Below are 21425 nucleotides of genomic sequence, written 5' to 3'. Positions count from 1 at the left end.
TTGGTGGCACACACCTTTAATCCCAGAACTTAGCCGGCAGAGGCCAGTGGATCTCTGTGAGTTCTAGGTTAGCCTGGTTTAGTTCCTGGCCAGCTAGGGCTGTATAGTGAAACCTTCTCAGGAAAAAAAAAAAGTCCTTTGTGAAAAGAAAAAAAGTTTCTTTTTTGAGACAGGGTTTCTCTGTGTAGCTGTGGCTGCCCTGGAACTCTCTCTAGACCAGACTGGCCTCTAATTCACAGAGATCCACCTGCTTCTGCTTCCTGAGTGTGGGAATTAAAAGCATGTTCTACCACCACCTGGAGAAAAAAGTTTCTTATAATGGGATTAGAAAGAAAAAGTGAAATACTAATCTGCAGGACAGGCCTCAAATGTCAGCTCTCTTGGAATTTCAATTACCATCTTTAATTTATTCTCAGAAATCTGCCATATGAAATGTTTTTTTGGTTGGTTCATTTTAGACATGGTTTCACTATGTAGTCTTGACTGGCCTAAAACTTTTGGACCAGGCTGACCTCAAACTCATAGAGATCGGCCTGTCTCTGCCTCCCAAGTGCTGAGATTAAAGGCATGTGCCATCAAGCCTGGCTCTGTTGAATATTTTTTGTGTTTATTTTTGAGTAGGTGTGCCTGTGTGAACTTCTGCTACATGAATGTGGGTGTCTGTGGAGGCCAAGGTGTTGGATCTTGGAGCTGGAGTTACAAGCAATAGTAAGTTGCCCAGTATGAGTCTATGAATTAAACTCAGGTCCTCTGGAAGAATGCAGATACTCTTACCACTGAGCATTCTCTCCAGCCCTTATAATGTTGGATTCTTAGGACTCTAAATGGTTGACAATGTAAAACTCAATGTCCATTTAATTATACATTATTTTTCACCTAAAATGATATTAATACCATTAACATAAAAAAATAAAGGCAGTATAGAACAAGACAGGTTTACATTATTTGGTCTACACATACATTCTTCCAGCTGGAGATAAGAACACAGAATCCACGCATGTATTTCATGGTAAGCACTCAGTTTCTTTCAGAAGCTACCTTTCTTTTCTTTTCTTTTTTAAAGATTTGTGCTTTCTAATTATGTGTTCATATGTATCTATGTCTGTCTGCTGTCAAGTGAGTGCAATACCTGTGGTGTCCAGAGGGGGTGTCAGATCTCTGGGGGCTGGAGTAAGAGGTGGTTGTGAGAAACCCGCCGAGGACAACCAAAACGTCTTCCACAAAAGCGGCAAGTGCTCTCAACCACCTCTTCAGTCCCACAAGTCACCTTTCACAGTATGTTTGACACTCTTTAGTCTTCCTCCTTGGCCAGGCATGGCGGCACACACCTTTAATCCCAGCACTTGCTGGTTTACAGGCATGTACCACCATGCCTGGCTCCAAAGACAGGACAAGCTGTAAAATATTTTAATGAACTGGTATGTTGAATGGCACTGTCCAAACATTAGGGAAAATTATTCACTTTAATGGAACAAAACTACATAGCTATTTAAGTATAAATCTACTAAGTATATAATATGATTAAATAAATTATATATTTCTCACCTTCTGGAAACAACTTTAGTGATTTTTTTCTATTTATAGTGACAGACATTTTATACAGATACACTGCAAAAGGCTATTTTATTAAAAAAAATTAATAATAAACTGGCCAATAAATGGCTCAGTGGGTAAGGGTCCACGCCCCACAGCCTCGTCTAACCCGGAGCCCCTGGAAATAATGCACTCCCAGACACCTACCCTCTGCCCTCCACACCATGCAGGCTGTGCAAACCTACACATGCATCATGCACTCAGCAATAACATTAAAGTTATTAGTATTTCTAGGATGATTTGGTGATACTGGGTATAATCCCAGGGCTCCAGAGCTGAGACAGGAGCACTGTGGATTCAATATGGTTAAGAGCCTGTCTTAAAAGCCGAAAATAAAATAAAACTTATTTCCCTTCTTGGGAACCATTTCTAAATCAGCTCCTTAAGTAACACATTGACCATACCTTCAAAGAAATCAAAATCCTGTAAGTCATCAGGCAGCCGTGGCAGGACATCCGCAAAGTCTTCGTGGTTCAACTCTAAGTCATGCGGAATGTCGCTGATCTCGTTGGCAATGTCGTCCGGCAACTCGTCGGCACTCAGCTCTGGCGTGGAAGGGCTACTGCAAAGACAGTGTGGCTAGTCCAGCTTCTTCTCCTCCCCTCGCTGTGTACCTCAGGTTCTCCAGACACTCGGTACACACGGGGGACGGGAACAGAAAGCAACCCCTCCCAAAGCTGCCGGTGACACACTTGGGGACCCAGGGCCAGAGAGTCAGAGTTTAGGTCACCTGCAGCTACATGACGTGGGGATGTCTAGGAATACATGAGACTGTCTCAATGAATAAATAAAGATCTCTCCTCATTTTATGAGAAGGAAATCTGAAATGCTGCAGAAAGACACACCTCACCACATATAGTCACAAATTCCGACAGCCTTTACCCTGAGATGATCATTTGCTGTGGGACGGTCTGTATGTCAAATTGCTCTGATTGGTCAATAAATAAAACACTGGTTGGCCAGTGGCCAGGCAGGAAGTAGGTGGGACAAGGGGAGAGGAGAATTCTGGGAAGCGGAAGGCTGAGGCGGAGAGACACTGCAGCCGCCGCCATGACCAGCAGCATGTGAAGACGCTGGTAAGCCACCAGCCACGTGGCAAGGTATAGATTTATGGAAATGGATTAATTTAAGCTGTAAGCACAGTTAGCAAAAAGCCTGCCACAGCCATACAGTTTGTAAGTAATACAAGTCTCTGTGTTTACTTGGTTGGGTCTGAGCGGCTGTGGGACTGGCGGTGACAATGATTTGTCCTGACTGTGGGCAAGGCGGAAAACTCTAGCTACAATCATTACCAGATCATAGTTCACTTCAAATTAGTGGAATGAATCACCACTTAGTATATCTATATTTTAGCAAAATTTCAAATCTGATCAAGGTAATAACCTTAAAATTGAAATAAATGGGCAAGATTGAGCTGAAATTCATCTGATCAAAATGTTTAAGTCTACCAAACTTTTAAAACATATTTCTAAGTACTTCTATTATACTGTGCATAATTTCTGTTAAAACAGAAAAACCTTGAGAGTACACAATTACATTCTCAATTTCAGCATCTGAGGACACTGATGGATGTGTACTGTAGACTTGGCCGGCCACTGCTAAGTCTGTCTGTGACAGCCACAGGGCAGGACTGTGGTCACACCGCACAGAGGAAAACGACCCCACTGCCCCACTGACCGGATCTGCGAGGCCTCCACTGGCAGTGAGACGCTGGTGGGCATGCTGAGGTTCCCTTGGGGCACTGCAGGGGGAATTGGTTTCTGGGGTCGACGAGGTCCACGCCGTCTCTTCTTCTTGTGTTTTTTGGTAAGTGCAGGGGGCTTCGTTTTTTTCCTAGGTTTCCTCTGTTGCTGGTGCTGAACTTTACGGGAGTTATCTCCTCTCAAGAAATTATCCTTTGAAATGAACAGAAGATTTCTTTCAAACCTACTCGACCCTTCACTCCTGATACGTCTGTGCACAAGAAGGTGGTCAGAAGTTGGCGAGTCTCTATACGTTTCAAAACTAGAGGAAAGCTTACATTTCTACCCCAGAGCAATGAGGAGCGGGGATGCAGCTAAGCAGGTCCAGTGCCTGCCTGGCATGTGCAGGGCCCTGAGGCGGGTCCCTCGCACCACTTAACCAGCTGTGGTGGCGCATGCCAGTAAGCCAGACACTTGACAGGTGGTGCCAGGAGGGTCAGAAATTCAAGGTCAACACAAGACCCTGTTTTGGAAAGAAAAAGTTAAGTATTTGAAAGATCTGTTTTACCTAATTTAAATATTGTGTAATATTGAAACATCACATTATTACACTAATGATTTTTGTGTACAAGTTAAAATTGGGCCGAAGACAAGTCTCAGTGGTTAAGAGAATTGTCTGCTCTTCCAGAGGATGGGGGTCCCATGCCCAGCACCCACATGTCAGCTCACAACTGTCCGTAACTCCAGTCCCAAGGAACTTGACACCCTCTTCCAGCCTCTACAGGCATGAAGCACACATGTAGTCCACATATCTACATGCAGGCAAAACATTCATACACATAAAAATAGTTTTCTAAAAAAACTGATTATCTGGAAAAACTTAACTATCAAAAAATTTCTCTTAATTGTCTAATTGTCTATATAATGCTAAAGCTATGCACAAAAAATGTACAAAAAAATTAAATTCACCTCTCTCTCTCTCTCACACACACACACACACAAACACACACACACACGCACACACACACACACACACACACACACACACACACACACTCCATCCACTTAAAGACATTTTGAGGGCTAGGGGTGTAGTGTCATGGTGGAATGCTGTCTGGTATGCGCAAGCTGCGGTTTGATTTCCAGAAACGGCATCAAACACACAAGACACTAAGACAGTGCACGCTCTCCAGGAACTTCCCCTGGGGAAACATCAAGGACACAAACACAACACACAGAAAGTGAACAACAGTACATCTTAAAAGACATGGATGGATGAGAGCATCATCTAGGTCAAAGAAAATGGCACAAACAAGAAAAGCGTACACCTAAACTGGGAAGCAGATGGGCTAGAGCACGTATGATTCCGAACATCTCAATTTTAAACTTGAATAGACAGTGGGACTCTCTTCCCATCCAGGAGTCACTTTTGAGGAGAAGGCATGACAGGCATGTTACAAGATGAGTCAGCCTGGTGGGCGTGTAGGGATGAACAGGTCAGGGTTCCCTTCAGAGGACCGTCTCCACCGTCAATAAAGTAAGTAAAAAGCAAAGGCTCTTCAAACTGAAAGTCTTCTTTTCTAAGGTTTATTCCATTATTTATTTATGTGTATGCCTACACGAATGTATATGTACATGTGTGCGCAGGTATGTGCACATGCCAAGGTCAAAAGAGTATCGGATCTCTAGGAGCTGGTTCCAGGCATCTGGGAGGTGCCCAGCTTGTTCTGTGGGTACAGAACTCCAGTCTTGTGACTGCAAAGTAAGTGCTCTTGGCCACTGAGCTACCTGCAGCCCTGAATTTGGATGAGTTGTGTTTTGCTGCTGGGAAGTGAACCCAAGGCTTCACACATGCTAAGCACACTGAGTTACACCCTCAGCTCCAATAGAGAACTCTTTTTTGAAAGCTCCTTAGATGTGGCGACGTTAAAGGGAATATAGAACTAAAATACCTCTAGAGGGTCTAGTTGGGTTGACTGTTTAAGACAATTACCATTAGTTCAGTGGTTGTCCATCCTTTTGAAATTCCAATTTGACCCTGGCCTACAAATCTGTTGGGCCGCACTTGAAAATACGCTGGGGTGCATGGCCCACATTCCTTCATTAACTGATACAAGAGAAGCTGCACATTCTGCACATTCAGAAGGGGAGTCAAGGGTTTATTCTGGCCTGCATACAGTTTGAGATAGGTGGGTTTCTAGGTGCAGACTTAAGGAACCCACGGCACTGTAGAGTCCTCTAAGAAATGCCTACGGGCAGGAACACAGCAACAGAGGGAAACACGGACGAGGCTGTACAAAAGCTGTGAGTGAAGAGGCAGGGAAGGGAGCTGCTAAGGAACCAGAGACTGACAACTCAGCTCACGCTCGGCCGCCAGTGTCCTTAACTCCATCATCTGAGACAGATTTGATCTTTGTGCCGCCCCAAAGTTTGCTTGTTGAGCTCCTAACTCTCCGTGAGATGCTATCAGGAAACAGGGCCTTCAGTCACCAGAGGCCTCGGGAAACAGAATGACTGACTGCTCACAGAAAAGTGACATGAGGGGCTGGCTGGGCCCTCTCTGCAAACCAGAAGCAAACCCCGCGGGGAGAAGCCAGAGGGCTTAGTGGGTGAAGGGTCTTGTGGAATATCTCTTTAACTAGACAAAGATGTGTTACACTTGTTAATTGCTACATTTGTTTAACGATGTAAAGATGTGTTGCTTTGCCTGCCGAAGGCAACTGATTGGTCCATTAAAAAGTTGAAGGGTCAACAGCTGGGCAGCAGAGGGACAGGTGGGGCTGGCAGGAGAGAGAACAAGTAGGAGGAGAAATCCAGGTTCTAGGAGAAGAGAGAGAAGGAGAGGGAGACACCCGGGGCCAGGCAGCCGCCAGCCAGCCAAACTCAGAATGACTAGGACACACAGAATGAAAGAAAGGTAAAAAGCCCCGAGGCAATATGTGGATGACGACAAAAAGGTTAAATTAAGTTATAAGAGCTAGTGGGACAAGCATCAGATAAAGTCAGGCATTCGTAACTAATAACAAATCTCCGTGTCATGATTTGGGAGCTGGCTGGTGGGCCAAGAGAAAGCCTGGTACAGAAAGGCACTTTCCCTAGGACCCACATGGTGGAAGCATCCACTTCTGCAAGTTGTCCCACGTGCCCATACACGTGCCCACACACATGCCCACACACGTGCCCACACATGTGCCCATACAACCAAGCAAATAAAGAAATGAGAAGGAAAGAAGAGAGCGAATCCCACGGCATCCCAAGTCTCCACTCCCATCATTTTTTCTTCCCACTCTGTCCTTGGAGTCGCAGCGTCTGCTAAGCGTGTGAGGTGAGTCTCTGTTGTTTGTAAGCCAGCCTTTCGCATTTAGTTCCTCTGCCGGCTACCTGAACTGAGACACTGGGTTCCAGAAACTCTAAGATGCACATTTTGCTGCCTCTGCAGCTGAGGAGTGTTTTATAACTGCTGCCATCTCAAGAGTTGCAGTCTGCCAGATGATGGTCACAGACGGCATTACCTACACACACATCAAACATGTTACAGTTCGTACTGTCACTGCGTGAATTAAGTTATACACACTGTTGGTACAAGTTAGGCAAAAACAATAACAAAAGTGTTCCGGAAAGGCACAGAGAGCAGCAGGGTATAAAAGTGATGTTAGTGAAACAAATACTCATTAGTGAAGAATGAACCAAAGCTTTCTTCCCACAGCAACACCCCAGGGGGACAGGAAACTAAGTACAAAATAGATTAAGTTGTATTATAGTTTCAGAACAAAGATTTGCACGTCATATAATACAGCCAAGACTAGGAGGAAGATTAAAAATCTGTATCTAAACAGGTCTTAAATAGGCTCTTTTGACAGTTATAAAACAAAAATTCCAACTTATCAAAATGCATTGTATCAAGCCGGGTGGTGGTGGTACACCCCTTTTAATCCCAGCGCTCAGAAGGAAGAGCCAGGTGGATCTCAGTGAGTTCGAGGCCAGCCGGGTCTACAGAGCAAGATCCAGGACAGACACCAAAACTACAGAGAAACCCTGTCTCGAAAACAAACAAACAAACGAAAAGCATTGTATCTATGACTAGAAACATTTTCTTCCTGGTAATATATAAGACAGTGTTTGAACAGTTGATGGCACTCTTCATTCTGTGAACCCTGGAGCAGCTCTTACTAAACAGCTTAGAAGCTGCAGACAGTAGTGAGTGGAGACCAACACCATTAGCATCATATTCAATGATCACAAGACAAGGAAAGCACAAAATCAAGAATTCTGAAAGGAATACTTCATGGAAACGTAAGTGTAGACTTGGTTTGTTGTAGTTTTTGTTTGTTTGGTTTGGTTTTTTGAGACAGGGTTTTTCTGTGTAGCCCTGGCTGTCTTGGAACTAGCTCTGTAGCTCAGGCTGGCCTGGAACTCAAAGAGATCCACCTGCCTCTGCCTCCTGAGGGCTGGGATTAAAGGTATGCGCCAGCACTGCCCGGCATAAGTACAGACTCTGAACTCACAGATTTATTTTTTAAACCAGTGCTGAAGATATGGCAGAGTGTTTGCTGATGCAGGGGCCCAGGAGTGGTGTGTGCCTGCCATCGCAGTGCTTAGGAGGTGGAGGCTGGAAGACCAAAACTTTATTGTCATCCTCAGCCACATGCCAAGATCAAGGCTAGCCTGGGATACAGAAGATACTATCTCAAACCTCCACCACCAGCCAAAAAAAAAAAAAAAAACCCACGTGGGAATGATGTCAGCATAAAAGAGCTGGGTCCTACCCTGCTATGAAAGCTGCAGGGCCGCATCAACAAGGATCTATGGAATCATCAACCAAGGTCCACAAGAGGGTTCAAACGCACACAGAGGCCTAGGGAAATGGCCTGCTTGGTATTGCACTGCTCAAGCATGAGGACCTGAGTTCAGATTGCCAGCACCCCATACAGAGCTGGGCCCAGCACCCCATACAGAGCTGGGCCCAGCACCAGGCTTCTACAATCCCAGCACTAGGGAGGCAGAGACACGCTCGTCTCCAGAGCAGGCCAGGCAGCCAGTTAAGCCAATCAGTGAGCTTGAGGCTCAGGAAGAGAAGCTGTCTCAAAAAACAAGGCGAGAAGAACTGGCAGACACCCAACATCAATCTCGCATCTACGTGTGCAAGTACACACATGAACAGGTACACACACACACAAAAGCATACAGGAAGTAGGGTGCGGTGGCTCTCACACTTGTAATCTTAGTACTCAGGTGGCTGGGGCACGTAACTCATGAGTTCAAGACTGGCTTGAGTTCAGAGTGAGACCCTGACTCAAAGAAATGAAGAAACACACACACACACACACACACACACACACACACACACACACACCATGAAAGCATCCTTCATTCACATAAAGCCTGAATAAACTAAGAAAATGTGTGCACACTTTAAATATATCTTAATTAAATAGGAAAATGAATTCAACACTTCTACATGAAGCTTAGTATTCAAATTTTTCAAACCATGATGCTAACAACAAGGAACTAAACACCAAAGAAGTTCTTGGTAAAGCCAGTATGTTACCACGGGGACAGACGAGGAAGGTGGCTTCTCCACCTAACTGTACCCTTAGCTAGTGACAAAGCCAGAACCACAAACCAGCCTCCCAGTCCATGGTACTGGGGCACCCATGGAACTGCAGTGTGCTCAGGACACGAGGCACTTCCTCGGCCTTGGGGTACAGCAGGCACCAGGCACAGTATCTTACAACTGCTTGATGGGTGGAAACAAGCTAACCCAACTCGGAGGGTTTGCTTTCTGTTTTCCTTTCTGGCCTCAACCCAGAATCTTGTTCATGACAGGCAAGTATGCAACTACTAAGCTAACTTTGCCCCAAAACAAACCCATTGTAAACAGTTACATAATTCAAATATTTGACTAACCAAATGTGTCTCTTCTCCAAATTATTCCATGTTAATTAGGATTCATGATGCCAGCATTAACAAAAGCAATGATTAAGTTCAATAAAATTATAGAAAAGCTTGGTATTTTGCCTGAATTTATTAAATATCCAGATCATTCCCAGAACTGCGTATAAAAAAGCAAAACTGAGCTTGAAAAATCTGCTGTGTATCAGAAAATGTGTCTTTATTATGTGTGTGTGAGACTGAGAATATGGGCAGGTGATTTTAAAAAGGATCTTACCTAAGTAATTACAGGTTTAGTATTTTTCATCTGAAACACTGAGGGCGCACAGATGTTTTATGTTTTTTAATATTGCATGTGGGAATCCTTACTCCGGGAATCTCCAAACCAAAATCTGGAAGGCTCCGAAACCTGTACTTTTTGGGTGTCATATGTCATCTTAGGACCTTATAGATTTGGGAGTTCTGGATTAGAAACATTCCAACTTCACTAAATATTTCCTCAAACAGTGGGGGTTTGGTTTTGTTATAAAAAGGGTCTCAAATTCAAAAGGTCAACACAACATTTTGAAATCTTTTAGTCAATGATAACACAGCACAGAGTTTCAAGTATTAAAATCACTGTTTTAAGAAGTTGTAGATTTTCAACACTGTACACAAACTCATTTGTTACAAATAAATATCTATGCTTCTACAAAAACAAACAATTAATATGGGACTTCTTGAAACTGAAAAAGGAAATATTCCAGCAGGACAGGGGAGTGACTGACAGCTGATGACTTCCGGGGTTGGTCGGTTCTCTTTACGGGTGTGGCCCTCCCTAGGTTGACCACGGTCCGGTGGGTGGCCCGACCCCGTGCGTATATAGACAGCACAAACGGGCCTCCGTGGATGTCTGGGAATTCAAAGTCAGCATGATCTATACAGTGAGTTCTGCGGCAGCCTGTCTCAAAACCAAACCAAACCAAACCAAAACACCACACAAGAAGTTGAGAAGGGGTGGGAAGGGGTGGGGGGGGTGGATCTGGGAGGAGTTGGAAGGAGGAATGGTGGGTGAATATGTCACAATACCTTTTATGCATATGTGAAATTCCCAAAAAATAATAAAACATTTTAAAAGAGAAAAAAATAAAATAAAATCACTGTTTTTATAGTACTTCCTTAATTGCTTTCATTTCCCAGCAGGAATAGGCATCAACGGGCTGAGAGCCCCGACGGCAGAACTCACCATTTTTTTGGCATGTTCTTCACACAGGGGCGTCTGGTGTGTGATGTCAAACACTGGTACAGGGCACTGCTGTCCATCTGCAAACTTGGCCGTACAGCTGGAGAACAGCTGCTGAGAGCCGTTCAAGAGGATGTCTGGGGTTGGCAGTCAAGGAGAAAGCACACTGAGACCGTTTAACTCTTCGGTGTCCGGATAACGGCTGCTACTTCCCTTACCTGTCTTTTATTAGCAAGAACTGTACTGTCTATAAAGTTAACGTAGCCATCCAACTGCTAACAGGGAAAACGACAATAGTGACGATATCATCATTATTCACTAACTGACACTTCTGAAGGAGTCTACTCAGCTAGCAGGCTCTCAGGCATGGCTCCTTTATGGCCACTCTGAACTAATTTCTGTAATTTGAATAAACAAGATCATTTTCTTGTTAACAGGCTCCTAAAATTCCCACTAAAAACATTGTTCTGAAACCAGCACTTAATTTTTCTAGGTATTTTATTTCATCTATGTGTGAGTGTTTGGCCTGAATGTCTATATGTCAATCCCAAAATAGGAATGGACAGTTGTAAGCTACCATGTGGGCTCTGGGAACTGAAATCAGGTCCTTTGGAAGAGTAAGTAATAAGTGCTCTTAACTGATAAGCCATCTCTCCAGCCCCCAAAACCAGCATTTAAAAAGAAAACTTTTTCCTAGGATACTCACCAAGGAAAATTAGAATTTAAAAAAAAAAAAAAACAAAAAAAAAACAAAAAACAAACAAACAAAAAAAAAAACCCACCTGTTCAAGGTTGACTGCCAGGATCCAAATCAAACTCACAAATTAATGACAAAACTAATTTGAAATCAAAGCCCTATTGAAAACTGGAATGTCTACGGCCTTTTGTTTTGTTTCATTTTGTTTCTTAGACAAGGTCTTGCAATGTAGCCTAAGCTAAGCCTTAAACTCATGACTGTAGAGGAAGACTACCTCGGAACACCACCACCACCACCACCACCCCAAAATAAGAAAGAAAAGAGAAAAGAGACAAAAGAAAGGTCCATCCTCTATCACAAGCTCTAGTTTCTGAGCTGAGGGCAGGGCTTGTTAGCAGGTCATGTTAGAAGCATATATGAGGCCCTCCATTCAATTTCCAGTACCACACAAATAAAAATAAATAAATAAAAAGATTTATTTTCTGTTTAGAAAGTCCATTTGTGTTTCCCTTGGGCTTATACTTATTATATATAAACTGCGACCTACAGAAGAGCCTGTGAAGACACAATTTAAAGGAGAGAAAGGGGGCACACACTGAGCCTCAGAATGTGACGCCCACCTGGGGGACATGATGAGACATTGTTTCTAAGGAGGAAGGAAGGAAAGAGAAGCACACCCATCCGGGGACACCACTGCAGATGAGTAATCCCAGTATCTGGGCGGCTGAATCAAGTTTCAGGCTAGCCAGGTTACGTAGTGACAGCCAGGCTATAACCTAACTCACGATATCTCAAATACATAAGTACCAAATGAAGATTGTAAACTAGAGCACTGCTAAGAGGAAATACTTTTAGCTGGATGTGTTGACACAAGCCTGTAACCTCGGCACTCGGGAGGTTGAGGAAAGACCACCACAAGTTCACCAGCAACCGGGGCTATATAGCAAGACCCTGTCTGAAGAAAACAAAAGTATTTTAAATGCTACTCAGTTTAAAATATTTAATAAAAATGAGGGTTTTGGCCAAGTGAGATGGCTCAGTGGGTAAGGCTTTCTCTGCCAGCCTGCCGACCACAGTTCAAGCCACAGAACACACAGAAAGGTAAGAAGAAATGACTTCACACTGGGAGTTCAAGGGCAACTGGCTACTAAAACCCTGCCTCTAAATAAATAAATAAAACAAAAAATAGAGTGCCAGGTGCACACCATTAATCCCAGCACTTGGGAGGCAGAGGCAGGTAGATCCTCAGTTCGAGGCGGCCTGGTCTACAGAGTGAGTTCCAAGACAGCCAGGGCTACACAGAAAAACCCTGTCTCAAAAAACAAACAACAAGAGAAGTGATTTGATTTTCCATCAATAATCATTATAGTTAGAGGCTGCAAGCACCTCAAGGACCAGCATTCAGTTTTCATGAGAAATACTTTGCTGGCGTGGTGGCGCACGTCTTTAATCCCAGCACTTGGGAGGCAGAGCCAGGTGGATCTCTAAGTTCAAGGCCAGCCTGGCCTACAGAATGAGATCCAGGACAGGCACCAAAACTACATAGAAAAACCCTGTCTCGAAAAACCAAAAAAAAAAAAAAAAAGAAAGAAAGAGAGAGAGAGAGAGAGAGAAAGAAAGGAGGAAAGAAAGAAAGAAAGAAAGAAAGAAAGAAAGAAAGAAAGAAAGAAAGAAAGAAAGAAAGAAAGAAAGAAAGAAAGAAAGAAAGAAAGAAAGAAAGAAAGAAAGAAAGAAGGGAGAGAGGGAGGGAGGGAGGGAGGGAGGGAGGGAGGGAGGGAGGGAGGGAGGGAGGGAGGGAGGGAGGGAGGGAGGAAAGAAAGGAAAGAAAAACTTCAAGAGCAGCCATTAGCAGAACCTGCTTTGCCGCTCTGGGCAGAAGTCAGCGCCCTCAGCTCTGGCACAGGTCCCAGTCCCCCCATCTCTGTGAGACAACCAAAGAGCACACGCTGATGCACCTGTGAGCCTCTCCTTCCAATCTCAGTGTAGTGAAAGTGAAGTACAGACAAGTTTAAAAAGCAAGCTCCATGACAGAGCCAGAGAATAACTCAGGACTCTGAAAGTTAGAAACTATGTAAACATTAGTCCAAACACGGAATAGTTCTTATTTCACAAGTTTCTTTTTGCCCCCCAGATATGGTAGTGATGTCACCTGGAGTCTCAGCAAGTGAGGACACTGAGGCAGGAGACTCAAGAGTTTGAGACCAACCTTAACTCTACAGTGAAACTCTATCTCAAAAAGAAGCGTTCCGGGAGCGCTCACTTGACTTGAAAATGAAGCACAGTGGGAGAGCGGCTGCCTAGCATGTGGCGGACCCAGGGGGTAAAGGCACATAGCACACAGCCCCAGGGCTGGAGCGATGGCTCAGTGGTTAGGAGCACTGGCTGATCTTCCAGAAGAACTGGGTTCAATTCCCAGCACCCACATGGTCTGACACACAGCCTCAGGCCAGGTGGTAGTGGTGCATGCCTTTAATGTGGGGAAGGGGAAAGGGTTAGGCAGGGGGATCTCTGTGAGTTCCAAACCAGCCTGGTCTACGAGTGAGTTCAAAACCAAAACAAAAAAAGCACCCAGCCCCAAAGGAGTTAGTACCGCCAATGCCTGCTTGATGTGGTTATCAAGGATACGCTGGAAACAATGTCTGGTGAAAGGAAGGGCCTTGTTGGAGCACTGTTCGCCCTTCACTGTTCCGCTGCATGCTGCTGGCTCCACCTCCTTCAACTTGGCCTGGCTGAAGCTAAAGAAGGAAAAATGCAAAATTCATTGGAAGTGTTCTAACAACCCAGCGTAATTTTTGTTCTTCTGAACGTTAATCTGTCGTCTTATTTCTATGTGTGTGCATGCACAAGTACAAGCCACAGCAAACCCGTGGAGGCCACCGGCCAACTCCAGGGAGTCGGTTCCCTCTTTTCCCCCACGTAGCTTCTGAGGATCAAAGGCAGGTCAGTAGGCTGGATAGCGAGTGCTTTTCTTTACCCATTCATTGCCCATTTCCTTTGGCCCCAGGATAAATATTCAACACTGTGTTTCTGCAACACCCACATTGTAACTATCTTTACTATGCACAGTCATTAAAAACACAAGTATGAATTAAAGCAAGCATTACCAAATGGGTTATTTACCTGAACTACTAACATTCAGGGCAGACAGCTACATCACAGTGGTTCTCAAATACATCTATCTGTTTGTTTTGATCTTGTTTTCTGAGACAGGGTCTCCCTGTGTAGCACACGCTGGCTTTGTGCCTTCGTACCTGAGAGCTGGGATTGTACATGTGAACCTAGACACTCTCCCTTGGGTTTGTGGCTTGTTGTTGTTTGTTTTGTTTTCTTTGGAGACAGGGTCTCTTTGTGGAGCTCAGGCTAACCTAGAAGGCACTGTACAGCAGCCTGGTCTCAAACTCACAGCAATGCTGCTTCAAATTCCCCAGCGCATAAACCACATCACAGGCATAAGCCATTCTGCCCAGCTTTGTTGTTGTTAAGTGATGAAGACAGACCTTCTTCACTACGTGACATCTTACACAGATTCTCCTAAGCCTCATGGACTTCTCACTTCTAAAGCAGAGACTCCTTGAGCACCTGGAGCTGGCAGGGCTGACATGAGTAGAGAGATGAGACACACCTATACCACCCGTGGAGACCTGGGGGTACACAGTACTCCCTAAGGTGGTTTTCAGTCTACTGTTATCATGACCATTTGGCCATCTAGTGCCAATGCACAGTAAGTCTAAAGACACCTGAGCGCATACCTGGAAAAGGGACCGTGAACATGAGGAAATGGTTACGCTATACATACATCCTTCAAAATGTGCTCAATTTGAACGTATGTATAAAAGCTTGCTACATTTTTGCAACTCCATGCTTCATTATTTAAATGCTATATTCACTTTGATCACTTGGCATATGAGTATTGTAACCTATATTTTATCAGTAGGCGACGTCTGCAATCGGTCCTAGGTTCAGTCACCAGCATGGCATCAGCCAGGCACTATGGTGTAAGCCCACAACAGCAGCACTCGGAAGGGGCTGGGAGCAGGACTGGGAGTACAGGAGCAGCCTTGGCTGTGAGACTCTCAAAAACAAAGCAAGGATTTCAAGGACCAGCAAGATGGCTCGGTAGGTAAAAGTATTTGCCCCAAATCTTCAATCTTGAGTGCGATCCTCAAAACACACATGGTAAAAGGAGAGAACTGGCACCTGCAATTTACACACACACACACACACACACACACACACACACACACACACTTTAAAAACAGAAAAAAAACCTAATAAAGGTAGGAAAACAGATCATTGGAACATTAAATGTTTTGCTGGGACAGGTGGCATGGGCCTTTAATCCCAGCATTCAGGAGGCAGAGGCAGGCGATTCGCTGTAAACTGATGGCAGCCTGGTCTGCAATTCCAGGCCAGCCAGAGCCTGTCTCAAAGCAAACAAACAAACAAACAAGAAGACTAGTCCATTTCCTTCTTTGTTGGTGGTGCTGGGTTTGGTGCTAACACCACATGCACGTAGACAAACCCTCGGTGACTGAACCACACCTTCAGCTCATAGTCACAGTATTTCTACACTGCTCCTAAAAAGATGTTTACACTATTAACTTTAGCCTCTAAAAACAACGCATAATTTTTTCATAAGGAAATCTGTATTATATTAGCAGATAAGCCCCAAACTGCTTGGTCTAGATGTTTATACCACATGGTACTCAATATAAAACAGATAATTTCTCTGAACACTTTAATAATCTACTAAGCTATCTACCGGGCCTAATGTACAATATATTTCCTTGTTTCTTCCTTTCTTTTTTGAGGTCTCATATAGCTGAGGCTGGTTTTAAGTTCAAGTTCACTAAGTAGCTAAGAATGACCATGAATTCCCGACCTACTTCCTAAATTCTAGGATTACAAGCTTCTGTCCGTCTTTCTCTGTATGTCTGTCTGTCTCTGTATGTGTGTGCATGCACACACACAAATGTACCCGATGCAGGAGGGAGCATGTCACGGCACATGCATGGAGATCAGAGGACAGTCTGGGAAGTGGGTTCTATGAATTGAACTCAACCGTCAGGCTTGCAAAGCAATGGCTTCCCCTGCTGGGCCATCTCACTGGCCCTAGTTCATTTTTAATGTCACTTTATGGTCCAGTTTACCAATCTCTCTCATAAACCCAGTCAGAATTTCATTATCTCTACAGATAAGTTATAACTATGTTATTAAATAATGATACCATCGAAATGGCCCTGGAAAAAACAAAGAGAATTACTAATGTTTCATTAATCATGGGTGACATGATCAGTGACAAATGACACCAATCAGTCTGAAAGCTGTTTACTTTGTTTTGTTCACCGATACTTGGAATTGAACTTAGAACCTCATGCATCCTGGTCAAGTACTCAACCACTGTGCCACATCCCCCAGCAGTCCAACCTGGTATTTTATAATTTGGTAAGACTTATCATTAATTAAAAAAAAATCACTAAAGTTGTTTTGGAAAGTGTTCTGAAAATTAGTGCACTGTTATACCTGGATTAAACCAAAAAGCAAAAGTCATAAATACAGTTTTTCACATTACCAAATTGCTTCAAACTCAATTCACAGACCGCGCCCACATCTCTGACAAGATTACTATCAAGTATTAGAACTGAGGTATACAATGCCCATGTGCACAAATGCTTTCTGCTGGAGACACAATTTCCCTGATACTGTACAGGTGACAGCTTTCTCATAGTGTCGGACACCATTAGTTTGCAAACTCTTGAGCTGAGGAAACAGTCTGAATGGATAGAGAAGAGACCTCTGCATGTTAAATTCTGTTCATCCGTTCATCACTTGGAGCTCTCAGGACTAAATACACCTTGCTTCTGCATCTACAGAAATGACTGTCTAGAACCGGAGACTTAATTAAGACTATATAAACTAATACTTTTCACTATCCAAGTCTAATCAGTGACATATTTTCTGTATATTAACTTACTCTTTTCTACATCTATGCACTTAAAGTTATTATCACCCTAAATTATAAAAACTAAAAAGAATAAAACTTTCTAGTTAGCTATTCTAAATTTGAGAAGCAGCTCCCTAGGTGGGCAGCAGGGCACATGCCAATAACTGAAGCACTTGGAGGCAGACAGTTTACTATAAGCTTAAAGCCAGCCTGATCCACATATGAAGTTCCAAGCCAGGCAAGGTTACATGACAAGACTGTCTCGTGACACAAGAAAAGGAAAGAAAAAAGACATTTCTTTAAAGTGAGATGTTTAAGAAATTTTTAACTCAATTCAATGCTTTAAATGTGCATTGCAGGTAAAACTAAAAGACAGTTATAACCACAATAAATACATAGATTTCAGAATTATGTATAAATAAGATTAGAAAATTTAACTTAAGGGTTTTTTTTGTTGTTATTATAAATAAACTTTTGTTTGTTTGTTTGTTTTTTGAGACAGGGTTTCTCTGTGTAGCCCTGGATGTCCTGGAACTTATCCTGTAGACTAGGCTGGCCTCAAACTCTGAGATCCACCTGCTTCTCCCTCCCAAATGTTGGGATTAAAGGCGTGTGCCACCATGGCCTGGATTATAAACTATTCTTAAAAAATATATAGCTGAATTATTATTAAAATTTCTTCATCAAAACAGCATAAAACTGATTTCTATTATGCAGATTTTTATTTAACAAATTGTGCAAATACTATAAAACCACATTTTCAAATGAATCTTTAAGAATGTAGGACAATGCCATGATATACTTTTTAAGAGGAAAAACTGGTCACAGATCTGTTTTGTGTGGTTCTTCTTTTGTTTGTTTATGATGTGGTCTTACTCTCCTGTAGCTGAGGCTGGACTTGAACTCATGACCTTCTTGTCTCAGCCTATACAGTGTTGGTTGGTATTCCAGGGTATGACACCAGACTAGACTGACAAATAACTTTTCAACAATACAGGTCAATTTTATCTTAACTATATAAAACAGAGATAGTCTAAGGGCAGATTTCTGTATTATGCAGTCACTAAAAATCCAGGAAAAACAGTACTTAGGAGACTGAGAAAGAGGAGCACAAATTCAAGACCAGCCTGAGTGTATAGTGAAAACGTGTCTCAATAAACAAACAAACAAAAGAACAAAAAGAAATGTAAACAACCATGTGAACACATAAGATAATATACACATTAAAAGAAAGCATATAAAAAGAAAAGTCATAACTAACACAAAAATATATTTTTATTATAAAATGAAAATACTGTTTACCTTTATGGTAAAAAAAAATATATAACTTTTTAAAAACTGTAATTCTGTCTTTAAATAACAGAACTTTTTTTTTTTTTTTTAATTTTTCCAGACAGGGTTTCTCTGTGTAGCTTTGCGCCTTTCCTGGATCTCGCTCTGTAGACCAGGCTGGCCTCAAACTCACAAAGATCCACCTGCCTCTGCCTCTGAAGTGCTGGGATTAAAGGCGTGTGCCACCACTGCCCGGCCATAAATAACAGAACTTTTTAAATGTTCAATCTTGTTTTGTTTTTAAGACAGCCAATGTTCTCAGCCAGATGAACCGGTGTCTGCTACGTCCCAGCACTCAGGAGGCTGAGACAGGAGGATCCAGGGTGTGAGGCCAGACTGGATACACCGGCTCACAAAGCCCACCAGCAAGAGAAATAACATTCTCAAATCCCTTCAATGAATAAATTCTAATGAACTAGGGGGTGAAAGAACCAGCAAACGCTTCCATCTCAGTCAGCTCAGGGCAGTGTTAGCCACCACCCAGGCAGTGTTCCTTCTCAACAACAAAACCAAACGCAGGTCACCTCACACAATGCCTAACCTATCCCTCCAAGGTTATACAGAGCAAAGTAGAAGGAGACAAGGCCTGAGAACGTGGCCTTGCCTGTGTGGCTCTAACCTGGCTCGACTGCACGCCGCTCTCCGCAGTTCCTGGATCAACTGGCCAGTGCATTCAGGCTCCTTACTGGCTGCCTGCAGCAGCGCTTTCCTAAAAGTATGCCGGCATTTCTTTTGTCGAGACTCTGCCCGCTCCAGGCGGCAGAGGTGCTTGTATTTCTGCTGAAAGTAAGTGCAAAGTTGGGTCACCCTGGAGCTCCTGCTCCCCACGTCATCGTCGTCCGACCTGGAAAGTGCAGGGAGAAGGGCGGGAACTGATTACATGGGAAGTTCATACGAGAAAGGGGAAGTGAAAAGGAGTGAGGGCTGGGGAATGAATGCACAGGCTTAAAACTTCTGTGGCACTGGAACACAAACTCAATAAACCCGGAGAGATTCCAGGAGCACCGAAAACAAGTCCACGATTTCAGCCGGCACCAGGGCAGGGCAGGTGCTCATCTCAGTGAGACTTCAGCAGGCACAGCGGCACCAGGGCAGGACATGAAGGACAAGCATTTCTTTACCTTGGCTCACTTCAAGGATACAGACATCGCACCTTCATCAGAAACACAGCAGTCACCTCTAACAACACAAAGAGCCTCTTACACATTTTGGTTCAAATCGCCTTTTCTCCTCAGACTGTGTGTGGTGTAGGAACCCTGGAACTACCATTGCAGCTACAGAAGCATCTGAACTGCTTTCACAGGCCAGCGTTACACAGTTTCCTACCACGCTAATGTGACTGACTGCCGATTCCAATTCAAGTGTTTGCTGGAAAGGAGGCTGAGGCAGGTGGATCTCTGTGAGTTTGAGGCCAGCCTGGTCTACAGAGTGAGTTCCAGGACATCCAGGGTTATGTACAGATTCCCTGTCTCAACAAACAAACAAACCAAATGGGTAACAAGGGGCGAGAGAGAGAGCTCGGTGGGAAAGAACATTCGCTGCACAACCATAAGGACCTGAGTTTGGATCCCAGAACCAAAGGGAAAGGGAAAGAGGGGGGAGCTGGAGAGACGGCAGCTCATGGGTAGGAGGACTCATTCTTGCAGAGTCCCTGGTTTTCATTCCCAGTACCGCACGGTGGCTCTCACCCAGCCCCAGCCCCAGCCGCAGCATACCTCAAGCCTATTCTTACCTCGTTGGGTACCAGGTGTGTATACGGTGGACACAGATACACACATGCAGGCAAAACACTCAAACAACACAGGAAAGGAATCTTAAAATACAACGTGTGTGGTGCACACACCTGTAACCTAATGCGTGTACGCAGGGACTGCTGGGACTTGTGGACACCAGCCCTGCCCCAGGCTCTCCAAAGGAATAAGGCAGAGAGGTAGAGCAGTCCGCCCAGTATCCTCCTCTGGCCCCCACCAGGAGACCGAGGCGTGCGCACACTTGTACGTACGCACGCACATACTACACTAAAGCTGGGCAAGCAGTAAGATAATTATCCGTTAAAAGGAGGAAAGTGAAAACCAGAGAACCAGGGCCGTGTGGCCTTCGAGGCAGCCTGGAGTGCGAGCTGTTCCACAGAGGAAGAAAGCCGAGGAAGGCTCTGAGTCTCAGACCACAAAGAGCATCGGAACAACTCTGCGAGAACCAAAGGCAGAGACAGAATGCACACGGCTTCCAACCAAGGGCAGCCAAGCCCACAGCCCTGAGGGTCAGTTCAGGCCACCTTGGGAATTAAACCAGAAATCGCTCCCATCCCATCCGTTCCTCGTTTCTCAGGCACTGGGCAGAGCATTCATTTAGGCTAATCAGCATTTGCAGAATTAACCCCAACCCTCTGCAGTCAAGTTCCTGGACCTGAGGTGTGACTGAGAGAGGCCGTAACTAACGACGCTGAGCCTCACAGCCCTACTGCGTGCCAGCCCAGAGAGCACCCGAGTGGCAAGGAAGCAGGCCTGAAGGGCAGGACGCGGAACTGACCGAGCAGAACCTCCCTCCGGCATGACAACACTCTCTAGAGGCTGAGGCAGCAACCGTATGGCGGAAGAGCAAACCAAGGGCTGAAATGGATGCACGTGCGAGTGCCACTTATCGACACCCCGTTATCCAGCTGCAAATATCCACGTGAAAATAAAGCTTTGGACTCTAATTCGCTTCCATGTGGTCTCAGTTTATAATCAGTCCCTACTGAATCATTTTGTACTTCCTGTTGTACTGTCTATCATATTTTCAGTCCTACAAATTCAAAAACCAAAAGAGAAACTGGACGTCCATCCAAGGAGGCTGTGAACTTCTAGAGGTGGATCTGACACACAATGTCCAGCCACGTATATCCACATAAGACCTAAGAAAGCTTTTAAAAAAGGGTTCTAAACACACAAAAATGGAGCCAAACACGGCTTCCTCCTCTTGTGTCTCCCGTGCTGGCCATGGTAGAGACACGTCTCTGGCAGCTGTCTGCGTGCCTGAGCTGCCAGTGCGCCATGAACTGAGCCACGCGGCAGGTTTAAGGTT

At 44.3% G+C, this 21425-nt stretch overlaps 1 protein-coding gene across 7 annotated transcripts in view; it reads right to left on the bottom strand.

The window, feature by feature from the left end:
* The window catches only part of Ino80d (INO80 complex subunit D), a 71746-nt gene that overhangs the window by 10095 nt on the left and 40226 nt on the right, over positions 1 to 21425 (bottom strand). For 6 of the 7 annotated variants that reach the window (XM_076550266.1, XM_076550271.1, XM_015993911.3 and 3 more), the window contains 5 exons: positions 18982 to 19206; positions 13712 to 13821; positions 10393 to 10526; positions 3271 to 3488; positions 1998 to 2155 (listed from right to left, as the gene is read on the bottom strand). In XM_076550266.1, the coding sequence (XP_076406381.1) occupies positions 1998 to 2155; positions 3271 to 3488; positions 10393 to 10526; positions 13712 to 13821; positions 18982 to 19206 (845 nt within the window). The remainder of the gene's footprint in view (positions 1 to 1997; positions 2156 to 3270; positions 3489 to 10392; positions 10527 to 13711; positions 13822 to 18981; positions 19207 to 21425) is intronic. The other variant, XM_076550270.1, reaches the window with a different exon arrangement.

Source organism: Peromyscus maniculatus, chromosome 13 (genome assembly GCF_049852395.1).
Source record: "Peromyscus maniculatus bairdii isolate BWxNUB_F1_BW_parent chromosome 13, HU_Pman_BW_mat_3.1, whole genome shotgun sequence".
In the NCBI taxonomy this organism is placed as follows: domain Eukaryota; kingdom Metazoa; phylum Chordata; class Mammalia; order Rodentia; family Cricetidae; genus Peromyscus; species Peromyscus maniculatus.
This window is presented reverse-complemented; position numbering and strand designations above follow the sequence as displayed.